We start from the raw sequence: 27161 nt of genomic DNA, 5'->3' as shown, positions 1-27161 counted from the left end.
CATATAGGCCTACTGCAGCTCTGATTGGTTATGCCGCACCGGTCTGTGTCATGTGTGTCAATGCAATAGAATCCTTCTCTGATGCGTTCCTCCTCCTACAACAACATCTCGTGCATAGTTTGTTTTGTTTCGGTATGCGGCATTGAAAGTGGCTAATATTGACTTGATGCCATCACAATTGCCACAGTAATGGACACGTTGATAGCGTTAACTAACAGGGAAAACTCTAGAGAGTTGAGTGAAGTTCTATCTCCTTTGTCTCTTCCTGTGATATTTCTTCTGCGCAGAAGTCCTGGGAGAGCTGCCCGGCAGTGCACAGTTCAGAGGGAACATTACTAAATCAACCCAGGCAAAGATAACTATTTAATGTGCTTGGTCGTGGCTTGAAATAAGGAAAAAGTTAAAGTAGAAACATTGACCTTTGACACAGTTCTATACAGTAACAGTAACCACTTATACAGTTGGTGTGCTGGAAAAATATCTAATTGCACAGGAAACGTGCCCACCATCACTGGGTTCTGACAGTCAAAAATGTACCCATCAATCAGACCAGCCCTGCAACACACAACCACGAGGGAGAAAAAAGAGAGAGCGTAAAAACTAACTGTCTCCACCTCACAGATCTTGCTGAGACGTGTCCATGAAAAAGTATGTGTGGGGGAGAGAGAGAGAGACAGAGAGGGTAGTGGGTTCTTGTTCTGCCTGTCTAAAGCTTTTCTACAGTCCCTTTTGTCAATATTGTTCTATTGTCAGACCCTTTGAATACACACTGCCCCCTTCATTCACATGTTCTGCATTGACAGTTGCAGTTGTAAGTGTAAGGTGGTCTAGGTCAGGGGTTCCCAAACCTTTTCACTCAGGCCCCCCTTTCAGCACTTTCAAGCACTGTTCATGACAAACTATGGTACTGGTACTCCCTGTATATAGCTCCACATTGATCTGGTACTGGTACTCCCTGTATATAGCTCCACATTGATCTGGTACTGGTACTCCCTGTATATAGCTCCACATTGGTCTGGTACTGGTACTCCCTGTATATAGCTCCACATTGATTTGGTACTGGTACTCCCTGTATATAGCTCCACATTGGTCTGGTACTGGTACTCCCTGTATATAGCTCCTCATTGATCTGGTACTGGTACTCCCTGTATATAGCTCCTCATTGATCTGGTACTGGTACTCCCTGTATATAGCTCCACATTGGTCTGGTACTGGTACTCCCTGTATATAGCTCCTCATTGATCTGGTACTGGTACTCCCTGTATATAGCTCCTCATTGATCTGGTACTGGTACTCCCTGTATATAGCTCCATTCTTGTGTATTTTATTTTTCTTGTCTTACTCTTAATTAAGCAAGCATTTCACGGTAAAGTCTACACCAGTTGTATTCGGCGCATGTGACAAACTAGATTTTCAAAACAACCTTTCAAAGTTGTGAAGCTAAAACAGGGCTTTGTCTGTGAAGTTCCACATAGAACAAATTCACACTAATGTACCACTCTCCTCTCCTGTAAATTCATCCAAGGTGCCACTGTTTGAGTGTTGTCGTCACGTCGCCTTTGTCCAAGGCATGTTCCCCTCACATGACATGGGTGTTAAGTTACAACAAGCCACTCAGTCACAAGTCTTCCCCTCCCAGCCAATGAAGCCACCAGCAGGGCATGCACACGTACAGCAACAACACAGCAAAAGCACAGTACAGTCCCTCAATCCCCACATACCAGAGGGTCAGGTTCAGAATGCACTGCTATGCTGACCTCACCTGACCCGGCTGCCCTAGCAGGGAAAACGGAGGTGATGAGAGCAGAGGCCTGTCTCATAGCACCACTGTTAACATGTCCATCACCGGGCCTCCACGTGCAAAGAATACATGAATCATCAGGCTGCCTGACTGACTGGGCTGAACACTGCCTGGAAACAACATTTCTGTCTCTGACAGCTCTACACCCCAGGGTGTGTGTGTGCGTGTAGCTATGGAACGGAACAAGCAACATCTTGCATTGTGGATATATTGCTTTGGCATGGCATGTTCAGACATTCAAATTTGCTACACTAAATGCTCCTACTACCAGGAATTTTATGTTTATCTCACCAAATAAAACAATTTATACAGTATGTCAAATATACTGTATAATACTGTACTGTAGAATATACTGTAACTATATACTATTTCTATCCATTGGCAAATCTTAGCTCATACTTATTTGATACAGGTGTCTTCCCAGGTGCGGAGTCTGCCATGACGGGGAAGATGGCGAGGGGATGTGGAGATGGCGTTGAGTGTTACCTGTAGATATCCGGGGGTGGTGGAGGTGACACATGCCGGTGAAACAGGAGCAGGCCTCCCCCGAGCGTCCTCGCTGGGGGGGCGGAGCCAGCGAGCACTGGGGCTTCAGGAACCCTGCAGAGGGAGGGAGAGGGAAGGAGGGAGTCTGTTAAAACAGCCAGACAGGATGATGACGATACATTGTTTTGACATTAACAGAGAGAAAGCTGAGATGAGGGTTGCTGGTACTGAATATGGTGAAGGGTGCTGCCTGGATAGGCCTGTCGATACAGATTACAAGTTGCCCTTTATGGTAACAGAGAGGGGATGAGGGAAGATTTTAAGGATCTCTGCTGTAGCTGTCGTCTCTGACCGGCCTCCCTCCCACCAGCAGGTTACACATCCATCTCCCCTGCCACATGGAGACCCAGCAACCTCTCACATTTAGAGCACTGTGTCTCTGTGACCCTCTAACCCAGAACATGAGGCTAGCTCAGAGCTCCATGTCAGCTTCATGACCATGCCCAGGTGACCAGGAGCGGCAACTGCCCGCGGGAGGCTGGGTAGGAGGCTAGGCAGGGGTGGAGAGGCATGGAGCTGGGGCTAGGAACTCTGTGTGGGCAAAATGCCAAATGGCAGGGATGCCTGGAGGGTCTGGGGGGGGGGGCATCTTGCTGTCTGTCTCCAAGGTCACCAGAGTCAGACTCAATAGGGAAGTCATTATCTCGCACAATGGGTGACTGAATGTTCTGTACCCCCGCTAGTCCGGCCATTCCCATTTCATTCCACACCATCCTGTATATATCTACACGACATGATGAGTTGCACAGAAAAAGAAGAGGTAGGCGAGACAGAAAACCCAGTAGAGAGAGTATATTGACAACAGTGTCAAAACAACCAATATCAAATGAAAGCCCCATCACAGTCAGTACATCAACCAGAGCTCAGTTTCTGACCTTTAAAATCCACTTTGACCCAATGAATGGCATCAGAAAAGGCATGTATTTCTGTGACTGACATGGCCGGCTTGGCAGCCTCTAGAGAAAATAGTCAGTCAGTGGAGGATTTATCGACTGGAAGGAGTTCATGAGAATCTCCTCGGCATCATCAGAGCTCCTCAAATCCTTACTTTATTATTTTCTTCATGAGGACCATTAGATTTCCAGCAGACATTAAGAGAGTTGGTCAGAGAAGCCCCCCCCTGTTCTGTTCTGCTCTGTTCCGAGCCCAATATAGCTCCTTTATTTGGTCCATGAAAAACATGTCACTCCAGATGAACTCATCCAATGACATTTAAAACAGGCACAGTGATATTGAATTAGTTCCCCATGATAAGCCATCTGGGATGTTGACGCTTTGGTCAGGAGTGTGTGTGTAGTGTGTGTGAGTGCGCTTGCATGTGTGTGGGTTGCTGCGTGCATGTGTGTGTGTGTGTGTGTGTGTGTGTATGTGTGTGTGTGTGTGTGTGTGTGTGTGTGCGTGCGTGTGTGTGTGTGTGTGTGTGTGTGTGTGTGTCTGTGTCTGTGCATTACTGCGTGCATGCATGCGTCTGTATGTTCTAATGAGAGGGGTGGGCTGTGCCTGTCGAGCACATTCCTCAGCCCTTTGATTAGAATAATAGAATAATCCAAAAGCCAGCGATGCACGTGGAGCACCAAGCCCAGACCTGTATGAACAAACGCAGACAAGCTGAGATCATCTTTAACAGGCTCAATTAGAGGCATGGCCGATTAATTAGGGCCGATTTCAAGTTTTCATAACAATCGGCCTTTTTGGACGCCGATTATGGCCGATTACATTGCAATCCACGAAGAGACTGCGTGGCAGGCTGAGTACAGCATCAAAAGGACCTTGCGGCTGCAAGGAGCCAAGGTAAGTTGCTAGTTAGCATTAAACTTATCTTGTAAAAAACAATCAATCTTCACATAATCACTAGTTAACTACACTTGGGTGATGATATTACTAGTTTAACTAGCTTGTTCTGCGTTGCATAACAAGTGTTTATCATCGAACTACTTCAATTTGATGATTTAACAAAAGTGCATTCGCGAAAAAAGCACAATTGTTGCAATAATGTAGATAACCATAAACATCAATGCCTTTCTTAAAATGAATACACAAGTATATATTTTTAAACCTGCATATGTAGTTAAAATAAATTCATGTTAGCAGGCAATATTAACTAGGGAAATTGTGTCACCTCTCTTGCGTTCTGTGCAAGCAGAGTCAGGGTATATGCAGCAGTTTGGGCCGCCTGGCTCATTGCAAACTGTTGAAAGGCCATTTATTCCTAACAAAGACCGTAATTCATTTGCCAGAATTTTAACATAATTATGACATAAAATTGAAGGTTGTGCAATGTAACAGTAATATTTAGACTTATGGATGCCACCCGTTCGATAAAACAACGGAACGGTTCCGTATTTCACTGAAAGAATAAACGTTTTGTTTTTGAAATGAGAGTTTCCAGATTTGACCATATTAATGACCAAAGCCTCGTATTTCTGTATGTTTATTATATTAGAATTAAGTATATGATTTGATATTTGATAGAGCGGTCTGACTGAGCGGTGGTAGGCAGCAGCAGGCTCGTAAGCATTCATTCAAACAGCAGCTCTTAGCAATGCTGGGATGCACAGCGCTGTTTATGACTTTAAGACTATCAACTCCTGAGATTAGGCTGGCAATACTATAAGAACATCCAATAGTCAAAGGTATATGAAATACAAATGGTGTAGAGAGAAATAGGCCTATAATTCCTATAATAACTACAACCTAAAACTTCTTAACAGGGAATATTGAAGACTCATGTTAAAAGGAACCACCAGCTTTCATATGTTCTCATGTTCTGAGCAAGGAACTTAAACGTTAGCTTTTTTACATGGCACATATTGCACTTTTACTTTCCTTTCCAACACTATGTTTTTGCATTATAAGTTAAAATAAGTGTTCATTGTTCGTTCAGTATTGTTGTAATTGTAATTTATTACAAATATGTAACGGCAGCCTTCCCTCTCTTCACTAGAAGAGAGAGTGTAGCAGGGATCGGACCAACACGCAGCGTAGCCAGTGCTCAACATGTTTAATTAAACGAAAAAACAGTGAACACTTACAACGATATAAAACAACAAAATGTGGCAAACCGAAACAGTCCTATCTGGTGCAGACAAAACACAGAGACAAGAAACAACCACCCACAATCCCCAACACAAAACAAGCCACCTATATATGATTCTCAATCAGGGACAACGATTGACAGCTGCCTCTGATTGAGAACCATATTAGGCTGGACACAGAAACAGACTAACTAGACACACAACATAGAATTCCCACCCAGCTCACGTCCTGACCAACACTAAACAAGCAAAACACATAAGAACTCTGGTCAGGACGTTACAAAATATATATATAAAAATCGTCCGATTAATCGGTATCAGCTTTTTTTGGTCCTCCAATAATCGGTATCGGCGTTGAAAAATAATAATCGGTCGACCTCTAGTCTCAATTAAATAAAACAGACATGAAGACTGCTGACTTAGAAGCACAAACATTATTGAAGAATAAACATGTTTGAAAGGAGAAGAAGTTGATATGTCACTCTGTTTGTCTGATACTTCACTGTTGTCACATTCTAAAGGTATCAGCGAGAAGTATAACTAACTTTTTCGCCCACATTAAAATGAAGTTTGGGACACATAACGGGCCGTTTGGAACACATAATCTGTATAAATGTATACATTTGAATGCTCAGTAAAATGGTTCTGCAAGTAAACTAAGACCACACCTAGATGGTCCAGCCCAATTCACCAGTAAAACATGTGATTTGATGTAGGCCTGGTCCATCAAATCTACCCCACCACATTTTCCCTGTCTCCTCTGAGAGCACAGCAGCAGCAAAATCCTGGTTGGACAATGACACATGTCATAGGGCTCCGAGCCATGTCACTGAACATTACCAAGTTAGCATATGAGCTAAGGCTCCCAGTCAAGTTCGACTTTTCCAAAATCAGGTGTAAACCAAGTAGACAAGGGCCAAAAAAAAACTCCGCTAGCCATCCACTGGAGTAATCTTCCCACGGGACACAGTAAAGCTACAGTATGTGATTCAAATGCTGGGAATGTTACCTACAGCTGGAACCGTGGGAGACAGAGGACTGGAGTGTGAAGAGAATCAGATAATAAGTGAGGGGGAAAATTGTTCCTTGTAGTTTCATTGAGCAAATGAGATGTTCCTCTGATAGAAACAGAACACAAATGAATTTAGTGTCATTTTCACCGCTAGGTCAAAAGTAGAGGCGACAAGACCCTACCTAATCAACTCTTGCATGTTAAACATTGACCTGATATGTGACCCTGCACATTACTTTCATTGTTTTTGAGAAACAACGTAGAGCTGATATTAATATGCCATTTCAGACGTTCAGGGACTGTCACATCGACAAGATGTATTTATTTTTCATGATGACTAAAAAAACATTTTGGGGTTGTTTTTCCTGCTATCCACCCTTCTGGATTGGTTTTAATAAAAAGCTTAATTTCTCCTCCTCTTGAAGCAGAAGAAGTGAATGATGAAAGTGTAGCAGTAGAAGAGAGGCCTGTGCGTACAAGTCCTCCTGTTGAGAGCTCTAACGCAAGTGATCTGTCATCTAGTGATCTGTCATTAAAGCCATCTATCATACTGCTGCTCCTCCGTGTCTTCTTGGCTCATAAAGTGCACCCTTGATTACAGGAATGTTTCTCTTTTTTCTTTGATTTCCAACTGGAGCGAGGGATGATAACAGGAGGAGAGAAAAGGAGAGGGATCTCGTTGGGTTTAATAACTATGCGAGGATCCAATCTTTAGGGGACAAGCTCAAACATCCCCCACAAACAGTCAATCAGCATTATCATTAATGGCGGTCAGGGATAGGAACAGTGTAAACACACTGGGGGTTTTCTCATTAAACATTGAGTGCTATAATGAAAAGACAGCCTTTACAACACGGTGCTAATGAAAGCAAGCCTTTAGATACGACTACGCTAATGAAAAAGAGCCATGATGATAAAGCACTTAATGGGACAAAGGCATAATGACAATGTGCTAATGAAACAAAGGTATGGAGATTTGCATTTGTAATAAAGGGTAGGACGCAAATAAAATGTTTTGTTCTCGCAACAGTCTCATAGAAACGCCAAACACTAAGGAAACACTTGTAAACTGTGGGTTAGCAACGCATATCCATCTCTATGTGTAATGTGCACTGGTTGCCGACTGGAGAATTACAGTAAAATCATTTAGGCTATTTATGAGACTTAAAGTGGCACTCGAGTCTCCTTTTCACCTCATTTAACATCTGATTTACTTAACAAAAGGCATATTCTCAATAGGTGGTCCAGGTAAGTTTTTCGTTCTCTATTGCTCCTCTATTGTTCCTCAAGCAAGGGAGGAGGCTGATGACATCACAGATTCCCATCAGACTAACTCATTAACTGCCCTACGCCTTTAAGTTTGCAGTTGTGTCTAAAAAACACAATTTAGTATTTTTACTGTATTTATGGGATATAGCTTTTCAACAGTCAAAGTAAAACAATCACTGGGGTGGGGGTGATGGTCTGCAGTCCTTGTTTAGTCCTCTTAAAGAATGGCCACTGTCGTTGTTTGGCGTTACCAGGGCAATCAAGCCCAAGGTCAAAGTTCGTCGGGCCCTTCATGGATCAGGGACGTAATAAAAGCATCTTTCCCACACAGAGAGGAGCGCAGCTCTCCAAGCCCTCAAGGAAAGGGCCTTGGTGGTGCACACAGGGAAAGACCTAGCAGCAAGGATATCAATCGCCAGGGCAACCATCGTAAACGCCATTCCCCTTCAGCCATGTTCAGACGGATGGTCGGCCTCCTCTCTGGAATTAAAGAGCCTCCTCCACTCCTCCGCCACATCCCTCCATTCTTTCCCTTCCTGCACCAGAGAGACTTTTGCATTGGAGTGCGTGGGTGTTGAGTGTTTTACCCATGTGCCCTTGAGATAGGCTATTGTGTTGTCTTATTCTCTAGTTCTTATTCATTAATGACATATGGTTGCGCATAAATATAAGTGTGGGCTTCAAGAGTTTTACCCATGTGAAACAATAATGTAAAACTAATGTAAAACACTTCCAAAAAGGTCTTGAAAGGAATCTCTTATGTTTGCTACGTTAGGAACTATAATTGAAAGACCCTATCCTTGCCCGACTTCAGTCCAGCACGGTGCAGTGTGGCACGCTGTGCTGTTCTGTGATTAGAGCAGAGCGGAGGTTCATCACTGTTACACTCCATGAACCTCAGGTGTTTGCTTTTCACTTCGAGAAAAATCCAAGGCAGCAGTCTCTCATTATGCAAAATTACTGCTCTGACAGTTACTCTGCTGCACTGCATGACACTCTCTCCCTTGACTGGACCTTCATCAAAGCATATCAGCTATGAAAGCAGAGCACACACTGTAAAGAGGAGAAGAGCCCAAAGACACAGACAGACACACAGACAGACAGACTGACAGACAGACAGAGCCCGTCAGCTCTCACTCTCCTGTCTCTGGATATCAAATGCTCATCACTACCCTGGAAGCCATTTCCCAAAAGCATCTTAAGGCGAAGTTCATCGTTAGAAGATCCGTAGCAGCATCGTTAAATCTCCAAGCTGTTTGACAAAACCATCGTTGTTAACGTTGCACTTGAAAACACTTGTAATCTAATGCCTGTCTTCTACTCTGTAGAACAGCTAAGTGCGTCGTTAGATGCTTTTTTGCCCTCTCACGTCACTTTATACAAAGAAGATCTCTCTGCTAAACATAGAATCACATAGTTTATCCGTCTCTTTTTGACCGCCAATAACTTCAGAACAAAGTTGACTACAAATACAAAGTTACCAATGTCTTTGCAATTGATACAAACAATTGTAGTGTAAAAATATGCTTCAAATGAAAACAGAGATGACTACATTAAAATATAAATACAAGGCCTATTTCATGTTCAATAAATTGAGGCTACTGTCTGTAATTTGTCTCAACATATTTCATGATGTGTGCCTACAATGTGCCCAATGATGTGCCAAATCAGTGATTTTGTGCATTTTTATTCGATAAACATTAGAATAAGCCGCCTCAATATTTGCAGCCGTAGGTGGTAATATTTCTCTAGGAGCTGATCCGTCGTCAGTTTTGTGAAATAATTATAATGCTAAGTTAAGATTTGAATTGAGAGAGTTGCTGCCTTTCTTTCGATCCTATCAGTATCGACAAATGCTCAAACGATGCACTTAGCGACTTCTCTCTGCATGGTGTTTTGGGAAAAACGTTACATCTTCGGCTGTTGCAGGAAAGATACATTGTTAAAACACTCATAAGCCTTAGTTCCATCGCAATCGGGAAACCGGGTATTAGTCCTTTCTAATGGAGAGCGTCTCTCTCGTCTTCAGAGGCTGATCATCAGCATGGAAAGCATCCAACCTTTTCCCCGACGACATATCTGCTCCATCAGCAAACTGTCTTTCCACTCTGCAGCTTTTCTTCCTTTGAAGAAAAACACACTAAACATGCTTTTCAGCTCCTCTTTATCTCAATAAAAACAAGGGCTGTGCAGATCTATCATGACAACGAAGTAGACGTGGGAAGGAGACGAGGAAGTGCGCATGAAGCTCATTAGAAAGGCAATTTTTTGGTGTTCTAGGCACAAACCCTGTGAGAAAACATCATCCTTGCAGTTGTCTTTTATGTGTCTCTCTGTCTCCCACCTCTCCCTCCTCACACAACAGGACCCCCCACAGGTGTGGAAACACTACCCTGCTCTGAAATTCCACCCCAAGCTGGACCCCCCACTGAGACCACCGGGGTCCCTGACCAGCCAATCACAGCAGAGGACAGGTCACACGGAGTAGGTCAAGAGAGCTGGGTCCCAGTCGGCTAGCTCACCCCACGGGGTGCCTCCTGGGGTATAGAGTTTCAAGTGAATTACAAGGCCCAGTAGGACCATAACAGTTTCATACAGCATTCCATGTCAAACCAAGGAGTCATCATGGATGCACCCACAAAACTATACCAACTTAGTTAAGATCTACCTAACTAGGTCAATCGAAAAGGTTCCTAACTGGGCTTGTCCTGGAGTAGCTTGGGGATGATCTGGCTCCACCAGTTGCACTGCCTTGGATAAATTAACCGGAATAGACTGACTTCTATGGTGAACAAGAGTCACCTGAGGGCTTTTTTTTGCCTGAAAGCAGGGCCAGGGTGGCCAGCCAGCCGGACTTATGAAGAAACAGATGCCTATGAAGACCTTGGCTGGAAGACATAATGCTGACCCAACCTAACCCAACCTAACCCAACCTAACCCAACCTAACCCAACCTGACCCAACCTAACCCAACCCAACCTAACCCAACCTGACCCAACCTAACCTAACCCAACCCAACCCAACCTAACCTAACCTAACCTAACCCAACCTAACCCAACACAAAACAACTGAAGTATTCTTAGCTTTTTAGGTGTGGGTAGAAAGAACATAAACTTAAATACAGAAATTGTGAAAGAAACACATTTTTAGACTCTGTCTCCGAAGAGTCAATACACCAAGCGCTGCAGAGGCCTGTGGAATTGGCCATAAAATGTTAACTGGACAGTTTTATTGAATGACTTATTAAGCAACTGTGTTTTGCAAGACCTTAACTCAGAGGCTTTTGAAAGGAACAAGAGCACCTTTCTGTAACGCTTCTTATAGGTGAATGCTGTTCCTTTTTCTCTCTCAAATTGAGTCTGTACTTTCACACCGACGCAGGGTAATGAAAGTGGCAGTTGCACTGGTGTGGCATTTGAAACCACAAGGCAACTGTAGTGAGGAGTTGACAATGATGACCTTTCCTGCATAGGTGATCTTCAATTATGAATGCAGCATGAGTATCTACACAAGAGAAAAATGTATCTTGAAAAATAATTTGGTAAAATGCCTAAACAACTGAAAAGCAGGCATTCTGTTTCCTGGTTTATTGTTCAGGAAATGTCTAGGCAACCTTGAAATACAAACTTATACTATAGAATGCTCAATAGTAAAATATCAATTTCACGGTTACTATTAAAATACTACATGTGTTGTATATAAGAAAGTATACAGTAATACAATAACTATCATATTATTGTCAGAGAGAAAAAAGCAGACAACAATTCTCTGACCCTGGTCTCAGCAGAACTGTCACTCTACAACATAAACAAGTGAAGCGGCACAGTGGCTTGGTTTGTGTGCCCTTCAGTTGAACATCTGTAAACATTCATGAAACACTGATGCTGTTCCACTGCGATTGTTGACATTGGGGCCTGGTATGACTGAGGGAAATCTAAGTGTGTAGCTAATGTTGATTAACAGCTGGATGTTCTGTCTATAGACAGGCAGATTGTCACAGCACTGAGCAGTACATTACACAGTGCTGTATGAGCTAAGTCTACATGATGCTAATGTGATCGTTTCTGATGATAATTCAAGGCTATATGTCTCACTCATTGTGAAGCGATGAACCCAAAGGAGGAACAGTGATCGAGGAGCAACAGAAGGGCAGCGGGGTGGAGGGGGAAAGAAGAGAGAGACTTTGGTAACGAGGTTAGAGAAGAGACAAGGAGAAGGGGGTTGGGGGGGTTCAAAGCCTGCTGGTGCGCGTCAGACCTTCCTCCGGGGAAATGGGGGAACAAGGGCATTCAGACGACGAGCTCTTTGGGCAAACGGCATAATCAAATTTGGATGGAAGAGTTGTGAAGGGAAAAAGGCTCCTTTGACAGGAGCGGAGACAAGCAAGCATTTAAAATCCAGTATCCCTCTCTGGATCTTTACAGTAACTATTCACATGACTAATGTCTACCCATGCCAACAGCTCTTGGCAAAGCACACACTGGCCCATTCTACCCAATCAAACAACACCGCCTGCCAGTCCGCCACATAGAAATACAGTTTGATGTGCTCTGAATAAAAATATATGTTGTAAATTCAGCCAATATAGGAAAGATGCTCCCCACAGAGTACATTGTTTCTTTTTATGTGGTTTCATACATTTTTAGCTAGTGAGTGGATATGTTAACATTTCAGGTAAGTAAGAGTATTGCTTACATCCCATAGGCAGGATTGTAGATTCTGAAAGAAAAGATGAGGCGCAGGTTAACAACAGAGAAGACTGGGCAGAAGTAGAGGTTATGAAGAGGTACTTTAAGGCATTAAGAACAGAGCAGTGTAGCTGAGCGACCTGTGGCCTGTCTGTGTCCTTGAACAGTGGATCCCAAACTTTTTCACTCTGGGCCCCCCTTCCAGCATTGGAGAACCCCCCCTGCTCGCGCACACGCACCCCATTTATTTCTATGGGCACAAGCACTGTTCATGACACAAACTGTTCACACCCCACAAAAGAAATTCAATATCTATGGGCTAATAAATCGAAATAAAAAAACGTTAGCTGACATGGGCTAGTTGATTTGGACATTTCTGACAAGTTATAAATAGCTCTCTAAGGTATGCATCTGACTAACATGACAAGAGGAACTGATGATGCACTACCACATTTCAAAATTGCACCTTGTGTATCTACTATTATAACTTTCAAGAGTAAGTTTAAAACCGGGACCCCCCCAGTTTGGGAACCACTGCCCTAGAGGAAGGACCCAGAGCACGCTTCCTGTTAGCCTCTTAAAGTGAATCCACATGCCTTCACTCACTAGCCTACCTCCCCTCTCCTCTCTGTGTTCTGTAAAGGAGCTAAGCTAGAAGTTTTCCATTAACCCCCTCACACCACCTCGCCCTGCAAAACATTTACATAATAAAGCAATTAAACACACACACACACACACAGATAAACACACATGCATGCACGCACACACACACAAAAAGATAAACACACACTCATGCACTCAAGCATGCATGTACGAACACATGCAGGCAGGCAGGCGCATGCAAACACACACACACACACACACACACACACACACACACACACACACACACACACACACACACACACACACACACACACACACACACACACACACACACATAGATACCTCCATAGAAAATGACTGAGGTAAAAGTATAGATACCTTCATAGAAAATGACTGACGTAAAAGTAAAACCCAGTACTACTTGAGTAAAAGTCTAAAAGTATTTGGTTTTATATATACTTAAGTATCAAAAGTAAAAGTATAAATCATTTCTAATTCCTTCTATTAAGCAAATCAGATGGCACCATTTGCTTATTTTTTAACGGATAGCCAGGGGGACACTCTAACACTCATAATTTACAAAGCAAGCGTTTTTGTTTAGTGAGTCCGCCAGATCAGAGGCAGTAGGGATGACAAGGTATGTTCTCTTGATAAGTGTGTGAATTTGACCATTTTCCTGTCTTGCTAAGCATTTAAAATGGAATTAGTACTTTCGGGTGTCAGGTAAAATGTATTGAGTAAAAAGTACATTATTTTCTTTAGGAATTTAGTCAAGTAAAAGTAAAAGTTTTCCAAAATATAAATAGTCAAGTAAAGTACAGATACCGATACTTAAGTAGTACTTTAAAGTATTTTACTTCAGTACTTTACACCACTGGTTCTGCCACCCAAGTCCTGCCCTCCCCCTTCTGAACAATGTTTTTCAGAAAAGAGGGGACTATGCATGACGTGAAAACTTATTGGCATTACAATCTCTTCATTCTGCTGTTGTGCTCTTGGAGCCTTCGGCGCCCGGCACATTTACACGTCTCATTTGTGCAGCAATGTACAACACATGCATAAATAGGCCTACACCCTATTCCCCCTCTACCACAAATCCTGTATACTTTCCCTCATTTTAGTCTTACTTGTGTTAAAATGGTTTGACGGTATAAATGGTGAAAGATGCTGCAATTTTGTGGGAAACTGTACAGTTGGGCTTGTTGTGCAAATCAAATTAATATAAAGTGCTGTGGTTTTACATTCCAAAAACTTAAACGAAAACATCTGGCACAGAGAACATCTACAGCTAGTTCTCTGTTTCTGGACACCAAAGGAAGCAACAAAGTAAAAAATATATAATATGGTGATTTTTCTCTGTAGGACACGGATACTAATGATCCACTTGAGCTTGATTAATCCACTGCACAGTAATAACCCAGTACACCATTAAATGCAGTGCATGGATTGGGGTATTAAATATATTTTTCCATTGGTTGGACCTTACCGCACGTATTGCAGCCTTTATGGGGTAGAACCCACAACAAAATGAGCTCCGTTCACATCCAACAACCCTCAAGGGCTTCGAGTTCCAACTTAAAGCTTTGCAACCCCCATGCTTCAAGTCAATCAGTGGCCCGCAGAGCCAGACCAGAGCCAGACTGGGATGTCTTGGACAGGAAGACAGCAGTTACAGCCGAACCGTAAAGTGGACATTCGGTATGAGCTGCTTGGCAAAGCCAAGTCACAGACACAACAGAGTGCTCTATTCATTCTATTCTCTCTCTTTCCAAACTCACGGCTTGAGGAACCCTTCACATTTCTATGTTTCCAGTTTCATCTAAATGGCTCTATTGATATGTCTAAGGATGAGTGATTATGATGAGCGTTGTGGCCGTTCAGATACAATACGTTGCCTGACTGATGTGGGAGAACAGTCATATTGCAGTGGGTTTAATTCCTATGTTCATAGCCAGACAGCACAGTATAAATCAAATCAAATCAAAGTTTATTGGTAGTGTACTGTTACGTCTACCCCCGCTCCGGCGCTCGACGTTGCCAATTTACTAACCACCGGTTCTGGCAACCCATCATTACGCACACCTGGACCTTATCAATACACTGATCAACCCCCTTCAATTTAGCCCTCAGTTATCATCAGTCCTGAGGTGTTATTGGTTTTCTCTCACGTTCAGTACGCTTCCCATGTTTGTTCTTTTGTGTCTGTTCAGTATTAAACTCACCTTCTGCACCTGCTTTCTGACTCCCGGCGTATATGTTACACGTACACAGATTTCAGATGCTATCGCAGATGCAGCAAAATACTTGTGTTTCTAGCTCCAACAGTGCAGTAATACCTAACAATTAAAATACCCCACACATAATCCAGAAAAAATGATAGTTATATAGGATGAGCCATGACTAGAATACAGTATATACATATAAAGTGGGTAAAACAGATGTACACATTATTAAAGTGAACAGTGTTCAATGACTCTATGTACATAAGGCAGCAGTCTCTAAGGTACAGGGTAGAGTACCTAGTGGTATCTGGCTAGTAACAGTGACTTAGGTTTAGGGCAGGGTACTGGGCAGAAGCCGGCTAATGGTGACTATTTAACAGTCTGATGGCCTGGAGATAGAAGCTGTTTCTCAGTCTCTCTGTTCCAGCTTTGATGCACCTATACTGGTCTCTACCTTCTAGATGGTAGCGGGGTGAACAGGCTGTGGTTCGGGTGGCTGAGATCTTTGATGATCTACTTGGTTTTCCTGTGACACAGAGTGCAGTAGATGTCCTGGAGGGCTGGCAGTGTGCCCCCAGTGATGCATTGGGCAGACTACACCACCCCCTGTAGAGCCCTGCGGTTGCGGACGGTGCAATTGCCATACTGGGCGGTAGCATCTGTAGAAGTTTGTGAGGGTCTTAGGGGCCAAGATGAATTTCTTCAGGCTCCTGAGGTTGAACGAGGCGCTGTTGCACCTTCTTCACCAGGCTGTCTGTGTGAAGAGACCAGTTCAGGTTGTCAGTGATGTGCACACTGAGGACCTTTTGACCCTCTCCATGTTTGACCTGTCGATGTGGATGGGGGCGTGCTCTTCTGTCACCTGTAGTCCATGATCAGCTCCTTTGTTTTGTTGACATTGAGGGAGAGGTTATTTACTGGCACCAAACCACCAGGGCTCTTACCTCCTCCCTGTAGGCTGTCTGGTCGTTGTTGGTAATCAGGCCAACCACTGTTGTGTCGTCAGCAAACTCGGCCCGTCAGGAAGTCCAGGACCCAGTTGCACAGGGAGGGGTTGTAGGCCGAGCTGTAGTCGATGAACAGCATTCTTGCATAGGTATTTCTCTTGTCCAGGTGGGATAGGGCAGTGTGCAGTGCGATGGCGATTGTGACGTCCATGGATCTGTTGGGGCGGTATGTGAATTGTAGTGGGTCTAGGGTGTCAGGTAAGGTGGAGGTGATATGGTCCTTAGCTAGCCTCTCAAAGCACTGATGACAGAAGTGAGTGCTACGGGCCGATAGTCACTTAGGTTACTTGCCTTTGCTTTCTTGGGTAGAGGAACAATTGTGAACTTCTTGAAGCAAGTGGGGACAAAAGACTGGGATATGGAGAGATTGAATATATCCGTAAAAACTACAAGTCTGCACATACTCTAAGGACGCGGCTTGGGATACCGTCTGGGCCGGCAGCCTTGAGAGGGTTAACATGCTTAAATGACTTACTCATGTCGGCCACGGAGAACGTGATCGTTGGTTGGCCCGCGTCGGCAGCTTGATGTTTTTTTCCTCTGAGAGGGCGGAGAAGGTGTTTAGCTCATCCGGGAATGAGGCGTCGGTGTCCACGACGTGACTGGCTTTCCCTTTATAATCCGTGATTGTCTGGAGTCCTGCCACATACAGTATGTCTCGTGTCTGAGCCATGTCCCCAGTCACCTTGCCATGGTTAAATGCAGTTGATTTGCACTTTCAGTTTTGAATGCTGCCATCCATCCACGGTGTTTGGTTTGGATAAGTCCTAATCATCACAGTGGGAACAACATCCTCTATGCTCTTCCTGATAAAGGGAGAGTAGTAATGATTCCTCTTCCTGATAAAGGGAGAGTAGTAATGATTCCTCTTCCTGATAAAGGGAGAGTAGTAATGATTCCTCTTCCTGATAAAGGGAGAGTAGTAATGATTCCTCTTCCTGATAAAGGGAGAGTAGTAATGATTCCTCTTCCTGATAAAGGGAGAGTAGTAATGATTCCTCTTCCTGATAAAGGGAGAGTGGTAATGATTCCTCTTCCTGATAAAGGGAGAGTGGTAATGATTCAGGCTCTGTGTTGTGCGTGTATCACAGGAGATGTCTTAATAGAATTTCGGTAGCGTTTCCCAGCTACAGCTAATTTCGGTAGCTGTACCTAGCTACAATAAATGCAGCCTCAGGATATGCGGTTTCCAGTTTGCACATAGTCCAGTTTAGTTCCTTGAGAGCTGTCGTGGTGTCGGCTTGGGGGGGTGATATACACGGCAGTGATGATGACCGAAGAAAATGATCTAGGGAGGTAATGCGGTCGGCATTTAATGGTGAGGTATTCCATATCGAAGAACAAAAGGACTTGAGTTCCTGTATGTTACCACTATCACACCATGAGTTGTTTTTCCCGGAGAGTTCTTTCTTCCTGTCCGCACGATGGACGAGACCTCCTCTGGCTGAATGGATGGGGACAATATATTCGGAGAGAACCATGATTCCGTAAAACAGAATATAGATGGAGAGTTAATCAGAGAACTGAGATTGAGTCTGTGACTGAAATTGACGTACCCATACCTCTGTAAAGACCCGTCTGTTGACTTCAGGGCCTTGTTTCTTTGTGTCAACATTGGTCTGTCTTAAATCCTTACTATTATAGTCTTTGTTTGGTCGAGACTTTGACCCGGCAGCTTCCTATATCCCACTGAGAACGCTTCAAATGTGAAGCGCTTAGCTGTCTGGGGGAAGGAAAGTCAGTGAGCTCATGGATGGTTTCCAGTTCTAGGAGACTTTATAGTTTCCTACTCAGTTTTCATCTGTTCCACTATGTTTTCATCTGTTCCCTCCTCATCTACTGGTCAGTGGGTCATAAATGGCTAGATCATGCATAGCCTCAACTGACATGAAAGGGACATTATATTTCCTGATTTATCCTGATACTGTGAGTATTGAGTGGAGAAGAGGAGAGGATATTTATGTTTGAACTGTATCCCACCACCTAGTGTGCAGTAGGATTGGGAGGTGTTACAGAGTCTCCCAGGTCTTTCCCCTTCCATCCCTCCCCCTGGACCCCTGCCTGATCCCGGAGCGCTCTTCAGGAATGGATACATGCCATGCATTCCAAGGGGCTGACAGGACCTCTCCCTTGAGACTGTGCCAAAGAGGCCTGCTTGTCTCAGGGAAACACCCAGCAGAGGGAATGTGTGTGGGTTTACTGAGGGCTAACATCTATCTCTCTTTACAAGGACAATGCTATACAGGTCGACTTGCAGAGACAATTCTTTGACTGCCCTTTAATTCTTCTGCCCTTCAGACACACATATAACACACGTTTGCACTTAGAGACACACAAATACACTCAAAAAAACAAACAAGGTCAAGGGTACATCAGAATGAGAAAGCATATTTCAAACATGAGGCACAAAGCGTGACTGCTGTTTACATGGAATGGAGGCTGGACAAAAAGGTGAGCAAACACACCCTAGTGTCAACGCTTGAGTCCACAAGCCACAGACTCCAACACACACACACAAAATCAGCCCGCAACCTATTTCTATTATTCTCTCCTGAGTTAGCAGCGGTGGTCATTTCTGAGAAATCCACGCCATTCCTGCTCCTGGTATTCCGGCCCTTTCCGGTGTCCCTTTTCCTCTCCCAGGACCCATCTCAACCCCCCACCCCCTCACCCACTTCTCTCTTTCACAACTTCCTGGTGCTGAGATTATGTAAACTGGGCCACATCACGGTCTTGAGTGTAAACACGCGGCTTGACATGCGGTGACCACGGGCTGTGCCAGAGTGCCCACAGAAAGCAGCTTGTTATTCCCACAATAAAGCACACAATGTTGAGAAGACGACAAGAAAAAAAAGAAGAAATCAATTTAAGGCTTGGTTTAGAAACGTTCACACCCAGAGGAGTGTGATGCGGAACGGAATGGTCATCGTTCACACAGAGAAAACAAGCTTTCAAGCAGTGTGTACCATTCAAGCAGTGTGTACCAAAATATGCACACAAGGTAGTGTTGGCGGTATCTATATGTTCATACCTTCATACCGTTCCTGTACCATACCTGGGTATACAGTATTACTGGCAGTGCACACCAGGTGCGCTATTTCTTTAAAAATAAACTATATATATACTGTATATATATGTAGTAACCTGGTATAGTTATGTTTACCAATAGATGGCAGTATTGACTCAAGACGGGGGTTTGCTTCCCGCTATCCGTAGCTATTTCCTATGTCTGCCTATTTAACTATGATTAAGAAAGCTTCAGGGGGGTTTAAGCCAGGTGCATAAGATAATGTAAATCTAAGTTACAATTAAATACTAAACCGTATGTAAGTCTCATGAGTCGTAATTCTAAGAAGCCTTTAAGGATACTACAATATATATATATATATATATATACATATATATATATATAAATATTATTTAAAACATTCCAGGCACAAAACAAATTTAAGTAGCAGGGATCTTGATTTAAATTTTTTCATATATATATATATTTTATTTAACATTTATTTAACCAGGCAAGTCAGTTAAGACCAAATTCTTATTTACAATGACGGCCTACCCTGGCCAAACCCAGACAACACTGGGCCAATTGTGCGCCGCCATATGGGACTCCCAATCACAGCTGGATGTGATACAGCCTGAATTCGAACCAGGGACTGTAGTGATGCCTATTGCACTGAGATGCCGTGCCTTAGACTGCTGCGCCACTCGGGAGCCCAAGAGGGTATCCAGGAGGGTATTGGTTGTCTCTGATGAAACCAAGAAGCTTGATCTTGCAAGCTAGCCACTTAGCTAGCAAGTTAGCAAAATAAATCAATAGCTGAGCTGGAGATAATTTATTTGGCACATATGAATCAAATCAAATCATATCAAATTTTATTTGTCACATACACATGGTTAGCAGATGTTAATGCGAGTGTAGCGAAATTACTTGTGCAGATGCAAAGTTTGGTAACAGAATGACGGCACAAACAGAACCAACTGTCATTCTGTTATCAAACTTTGCATCTGCACTGTTCTTCAAGTAAAATGTTTTTCTTGAATTATTATTGTTAAAAGTGGTCCTTGTGCATGACATTTTATGGTTTGTTTAACTTTGCAATATTTTTTGTTTGTTTGACATACTGTACATTTTAAAGTGAAAAATCTGAGTCTCAGCATCATTCTGTTACTGTTGAATTACCCACATCCCACTGAGTCTCAGCATCATTCTGTTACTGTTGAATTATCCACATCCCACTGAGTCTCAGCATCATTCTGTTCCTGTTGAATTACCCACATCCCACTGAGTCTCAGCATCATTCTGTTCCTGTTGAATTACCCACATCCCACTGAGTCTCAGCATCATTCTGTTACTGTTGAATTATCCACATCCCACTGAGTCTCAGCATCATTCTGTTACTGTTGAATTACCCACATCCCACTGAGTCTCAGCATCATTCTGTTACTGTTGAATTATCCACATCCCACTGAGTCTCAGCATCATTCTGTTACTGTTGAATTACCCACATCCCACTGAGTCTCAGCATCATTCTGTTACTGTTGAATTACCCACATCCCACTGAGTCTCAGCATCATTCTGTTCCTGTTGAATTACCCACATCCCACTGAGTCTCAGCATCATTCTGTTACTGTTGAATTACCCACATCCCACTGAGTCTCAGCATCATTCTGTTCCTGTTGAATTACCCACATCCCACTGAGTCTCAGCATCATTCTGTTCCTGTTGAATTACCCACATCCCACTGAGTCTCAGCATCATTCTGTTACTGTTGAATTACCCACATCCCACTGAGTCTCAGCATCATTCTGTTACTGTTGAATTACCCACATCCCACTGAGTCTCAGCATCATTCTGTTCCTGTTGAATTACCCACATCCCACTGAGTCTCAGCATCATTCTGTTCCTGTTGAATTACCCACATCCCACTGAGTCTCAGCATCATTCTGTTCCTGTTGAATTATCCACATCCCACTGAGTCTCAGCATCATTCTGTTCCTGTTGAATTACCCACATCCCACTGAGCCAAAGAGTGCATCCACACAGTGAATACTACACCTTACACGCTCTGACACAATCTATGAAAACAGTCCATTCACATGAAGTCCTTGGGTTGAACAGAACAGAGAAACTAGAGGGTGTACATAGAATAGAGCTTCACAATGAGAAGGTATAATAACAAGAATACACATTTGTAATTAAATAAGGACGTACTAATTACATATACAAAACAGTTATGTGTTATATATTTAACAGTTTGAGAGCTAGAGAGAGAGACAGAGGGATGGGGAAAGGGAGAGAAATAGAGGGAAAGGGAGAGTGCAGAGAGAGGAAAAGGGAGGGAGAGAACTAGGTCAAGTCACATGACTGGGATGGACCACAGGGAGGATTTCATTTCTACAGCATGTGGTCATTTACAAAACAAATATAGATTTCATTTGATTATTTTTTTCTTTCATGGGGGATGTGGATGTGGCAGAGTCTGGTGCACGGGGCAGTTTTTTCTGTGGTGCAGAGTCTTCAGCTAACATGAAGAGTGAACGAAGGACATGACTGAGCATTCAGAAGCCTCCGAGACAGGAAACAGAAGTGCTTGGGATATCAGGAAGTGGAACACAGTGAGGGGATTCTGTCTTGTAGCTACAGGTCCATAGTGAGACAATACAGAAGACGAAGAACCGAGATGGGGCTCAAAATATTAGACAGCACCACGGCCATGCCAGGCCAGGCCATGCTGCTAGTGATGGAAGAGGATGCTAGTGATGTCTCAGTGCCTGTCTGGGTGGAGCATCACATGACTAAGACGCACAAGTAATGCAGGGTGACATCTCATGAAAGGCAAATGTCAAGGGTGCCTGGTACCTACCCCCCAATCCTCCATCCATCACCACCACCACTGAAAAAGGAAACATTAGCTGCCAATCAAGCAGAGGACTAGAGGCTAAGCTGGTCATAAGCCCACTGAATCCCCTGGAGCCAGGCCTGTGGAATACCAATCATTCACATCCATGGTCATTTCAAAGAGCTCAGAGAGAGAAGAAGGGAACTAATTGAAATGTGACTGAGCACAATTCTAGGAATCTAACAAATTCAACTGGTGTGTGGGGGGGGGGGGGGGGGGGCTCATGGTAATGGCTGGGGCAGAACAAGTGTAATAGGCTCAAATACATCAAACACATCAGTTCCATGTGTTTGATGCCCTTCCATTTACTCCGTTCCAGCCATTATTATGAGCCATCCTCCCATCAGCAGCCTCCACTGAATGGTATGATGTATGGTCACTAACAAGCACGGGAAAGAAGGTATTTAGCCATTCCAGACAACTTTAGTAGTGAATAATGGCAACAGAGACTTAACCAACAATCCTCTATTGCAGTGGTTCCCAAACCTTTTCACTCGGCCCCCCTTCCAGCGTTGGGGAACATCCCGCGCCCCGTCTATTTCTATTGGCACGAGCACTGTTCATTTCACAATATGTGCAGGTTTAAAGCTTATTTCCTGCTATTCTACATATTTTGTCATGGGGTACAAAGAAAATGTTGCAGTTTTAAATCAAATTTTCTTGCAATTATATACATTTTGCCATGTCTAATGTGTATTCATGTGATATTTGAGTGACAAAAAAATTATAACAAAATCTATAGGCTAGGGCCTCAAGAGTGGCGCAGCGGTCTAAGGCAGTGCATTGCAGGCCTTGAAGCGTCACTACAGACCCGGGTTCGATCCCGGGCTGTGTCACAGCCGGCCGCGACCGGGAGACCCATGACGCGGTGCACAATTGACCCACCGTCATCCTGGTTAGGGGAGGGTTTGGCCGGCCTTGTCCCATCGTGCTCTAGCGACTACTGTGGCGTGCTGTGTACATGCACGCTGACACGGTCGCCAGTTGTACGGCGTTTCCTCTGACACATTGGTGCAGCTGGGTTATGTGAGCAGTGTGTCAAGAAGAAGTGCAGCTTGGTGGGGTCAGGTTTCAGAGGACGAACGGCTCTCTCCCCAGTCCGTACGGGAGTTGCAGCGATTGGACAAAACTGTAACTACCAATTGGATATCACGTTTTCTTTTTTTTCCTTTTTTTATACAAATAAAAATCTATGGGCAAAAAAAACTCAATAAAAAACGTTAACTGACATGGGTTAGTTGATGTGATTTCTGACAAGTTATAAATAGCTCTCTAAGGTATGCAATGACTAACATGACAAGAGTGATGATGCAATACCCAATTTCTAAATTGCACCTTGTGCAGTCTACTATTACAGCTTTTAAAAGTAAGTTTTAAGTCTAACCCCCCACCCCCCGCCTACCCCTAACTGTTTGGGAACCACCGCTCTATTGAATCAATATGTGCCAGGGATAATGAACGAACGCCCACACAACATGTGGTGACTGGGTATCATTGGTTTGACCTAGTTTGTCAGGTCATTATCCTCTGAAACAGCAGAGCTAATTTAGATCAGAGCCTTGCCATTCAGTTTGTCTGTATGTCTGTCTGTCTGAGGGTGGGGATGGGCGACAGACACATCTAATGGCGACAGATAATAATCAAACTGCTTGTTGTTATAGGGTATGGAGGAATGTCTACCGTAGGCCCTCAACTGCAGGGGGAGGGAAGAGAAACAGAGAAAGCTGGCCTCAAACGACAGGCATTTACCACCTTTAACGATGAAGGCTAATAAGTCAATGAGACTTACAGTATAACTGATGAGAGAGATTTGTCTATTTTGTGTGAAAAGCAGAGCTGCCTTTATCATCAGTGGCATCACTGTCTGTCACTGTCAGTACCTGCAGCATGCTAGAGAAGACAGATATATCAAATCTGACTTGGAGGGGAAAACCTCTTATCTCCAATAACACATACTGAGTTAGAGAGACAGAACATCAGATCTGCCTAGGAGGAGGAAGTGGAGGGTCCTCTCAGAAAGCAGGATCCGTACAACAAAATCAATTTGGATCAAAAAGAGACGCCGGGGCAAGCAGACAGGCCACTGCAAGGTCATTCATTATCCAGAGAACTGGACATAGATGAATATGTACAGAATAAGCCACAGGTTGGGGAATGACTTGGCGAGCCCCCCCCTGCTGTCTCTATCTGCTGTTAGGGTCTTGTCCCTCTTTCCAGGAAAGATGTGGATGGGCATGGGCATGTAGGTATGTAGATGAGACGTGTTTACAGTACGTGGAAAAGGGGAAAGGAGGATAAATAATTCACAGGGAACTAATACACACACACACACACACACACACACACACACACACACACACACACACACAGGAGGCTCAGCGATGCTGCGCCTGCAAAGCGGAGTAGAGCAGCCTGTCCACGCTTGGCGAGTCAGCCAGGCAGAAAGATGTAGGCCATCTGCACAGCAACACAGAGAAAATAGCTTGGCGCACAGACGGAGGGGGAGACGATTAACCAACTGGCTGGGTTTTTTCCCTCCATTCAGGGGAACGAGAGATGGCAATGGAGGAAGAGACAGAGATAGATAGGGATAGATATCAAACATTTCAGAGCAGGATTGTGAAATAATGTGTATTACATTTGATGATCGAGACGACTTACATGTAGAAGGCAGACATCATTTATGCTGGAAAAGACAAGCTAATATACCTGTATCACAAAGAGAGGACACGTGGTTATTGTGGACATCTCTTATTCTACCCCTTGCCGCTTAGTAGCGAGTAGCGACTGAGAGGCTAATAAGTTGTATAACACCACTCTCAGACCTTGTAAGACATGAAATGAGATGAGTTGTACTATACCTTCACAACACAGCCTATCCTAGCTTTGGTTTAGTCTCCCCTCATATACAAGCAACATCATTTGAATCTCTCTCTCATGTTCTCCATCTCCATCCATCTCTCCCTCTTTCTCCCTTCCTTCTTCATCTTCCTCTCCTTTCTTCCCTCTCTCTGTCCTCTCGCTCTCTCTCTCCCTCCTCTCTCTCTGTCCCTCCTCTCTCTCTTTCTCTCTCACTCCCTCTCCCTCTTTCTCCCCTGTTCTCTCTCCCTCTCTCTCCTCTGATCAGAGACTTGCTCCTTCCTCCTGCCTGTGTGTTTCCCAGGTGGCTAAGGCTTCGCTGAGCCCTTCAGAGGGAGACCATGATGCATCTCTTTTGATCAGCCCCGCCGTTGAATTAGCATGTACCTCTGTACCTCAGCGCTAGCTTTCTATCTACCTGCCTGTCAGGCAGAGCTCCCAGCACACACATCTGTGTGTAGCCTACACCGGCAGGCAGCAGGTAAAACAGGAGGCACTCCTCTAAGCTTCTCCTGAATCTTAATGACTAATGAACAGAGGCTTGGCACTGATGAGAGGAGAAAATGACTCGTATGATCACCAGAGAGACAGACAATAGCCTTCCTGTGCATTGCTAATATTCCATGCTAATGGGCCGCTGTGCTGTGGCGTACTGAAGAATCATGAAAGCTGCTGCAGCACGCTGCTGACTTAAGTTGTTAATTCGATACAAGGTCTTTGTTGTGTTCTCTGGAGACTTCATTCCTCAAAGGAGGAATAGTACACTTCTCCCTGTACGTCCTCTTCAATGAAAATAAACCAGGATTTAATGGTGTTGCTTTTGAGTCACGGTCAATACAACGGTCGGGCATTGTGTTTTTTTCAATCGTGGTGATCGTGCCTTTGAAAATCAACAAAACTTGATTCACATCTCTCTTCCTTGCTTTGGTTCTGGTGAGAAAACATATCTGAAAATGTTTCTGTGTGCTTTGATTAAAAGTGTTCACGGCGGGAACTGGTAAGGAGGTAGGCTTTTATGAGGAGTTGTGTTTGGTCCCGGGCCGGGTCTGGTCTGGCTCCACAGCCATCCGGACGCCCTCTCACTTCTGTGCCATTTAATTAGCTCGGCCTGCACAAAGGGGAGCTAGTCACATGGGCCCAATTTGGCCCACTATAAAGTCTGGAATGACTCAACCTGCACGGGAGACTCCCCTTCATTTACGTGCCTGCAACACCGGGCTAGAACCTTCATTTACGTGCCTGCAACACCGGGCTAGAACTTTGAAGATGAAAACAGGACTGATAAAAAAAAACTAAATCAAAGGAGTGGACCGTTAAATTCCAGGGAATTTCTCCAGATGTTTTCTCCTTCCTCTGCTCCGCTCACCGTTTCCAGGACTTCCTCTCTCTCCAACCCCCAGGCCTTTTCTCCTCTGCGCCCCCAACCCCACCCCACCTTTTTAGAACAGTTCCCCCTGATGCCACCTTTTCAGTGAGGGGTTTAATAGCCATGAGGGCAGAGTAGCATCCTCCTGAATCCTGTAATAAACACCCAATGCACTCTCTCTCATTTCACAAAGAGAGAGAAACAGAGAGAAAGAGAAAGAGAGAGAGAGAAAGATAGCGATTAATAGCATCCCTTTATCTCTAACCGAATCCATTAACAAACAAATTATGTTTTAGTCAAACATTATATATTTTTGGGCATCTTGCGGTCAATTTGCAGTCTACAAATGATTTGTAATTATGTTCCAGCCCCCCGACCATCCGCTCAATAAATAATTGGCCCGCGACTGAATCTAGTTGATGATACCAGGTGTACAGCAAGACATAAATGGAAACCTCCCTGCCTCTCCCTTGTGTCCGTGGCTGATATTATTCTACCTGTTTTCATTGTTTTCCTCCCTCTCTCTCTCTTCACCTCCACGTCGAGACAGAAGCAGCAGAAGCGTTGGTGTTTCTCCAGAGGCCGCAAGCCTCCCACAGAGCATGACCTTGTCACAACCCCTGACTTTCACACACTGGCAGTCTGAGCCTCCCTGCCCTTTGCTGCTCACTCCCAACCAGGCCTCGCACTACGTAGGACACACACCCTCCTCCAGCGTGCTCTAGTCTGGCTCTGATGTGGCCTATATAATCTGAACTGGTCTCTTGTTACTCATTCCAGGCTGAAACAGAAGAAAGCATCCTAAAAGCGACACTTGAACTTGTCATTTCTGCAGGCACTGGAAA

General features: G+C 44.1%; 1 protein-coding gene across 5 annotated transcripts in view; it reads right to left on the bottom strand.

Moving 5' to 3' along the window:
• Positions 1-27161, bottom strand: part of LOC120021279 (retinoic acid receptor RXR-alpha-A-like) — a 154425-nt gene that overhangs the window by 105305 nt on the left and 21959 nt on the right. For all 5 annotated transcript variants that reach the window (XM_038964961.1, XM_038964956.1, XM_038964958.1 and 2 more), the window contains one exon: positions 2288-2401. In XM_038964961.1, the coding sequence (XP_038820889.1) occupies positions 2288-2321 (34 nt within the window). In that variant the 5' untranslated portion in view covers positions 2322-2401. The remainder of the gene's footprint in view (positions 1-2287; positions 2402-27161) is intronic.

The sequence above is a fragment of the Salvelinus namaycush genome, chromosome 26 (genome assembly GCF_016432855.1).
Source record: "Salvelinus namaycush isolate Seneca chromosome 26, SaNama_1.0, whole genome shotgun sequence".
Classification (NCBI taxonomy): Eukaryota; Metazoa; Chordata; class Actinopteri; order Salmoniformes; family Salmonidae; genus Salvelinus; species Salvelinus namaycush.
Note: the sequence above shows the minus strand (reverse complement) of the source record. Positions and strands in the feature narration are given on the sequence as shown.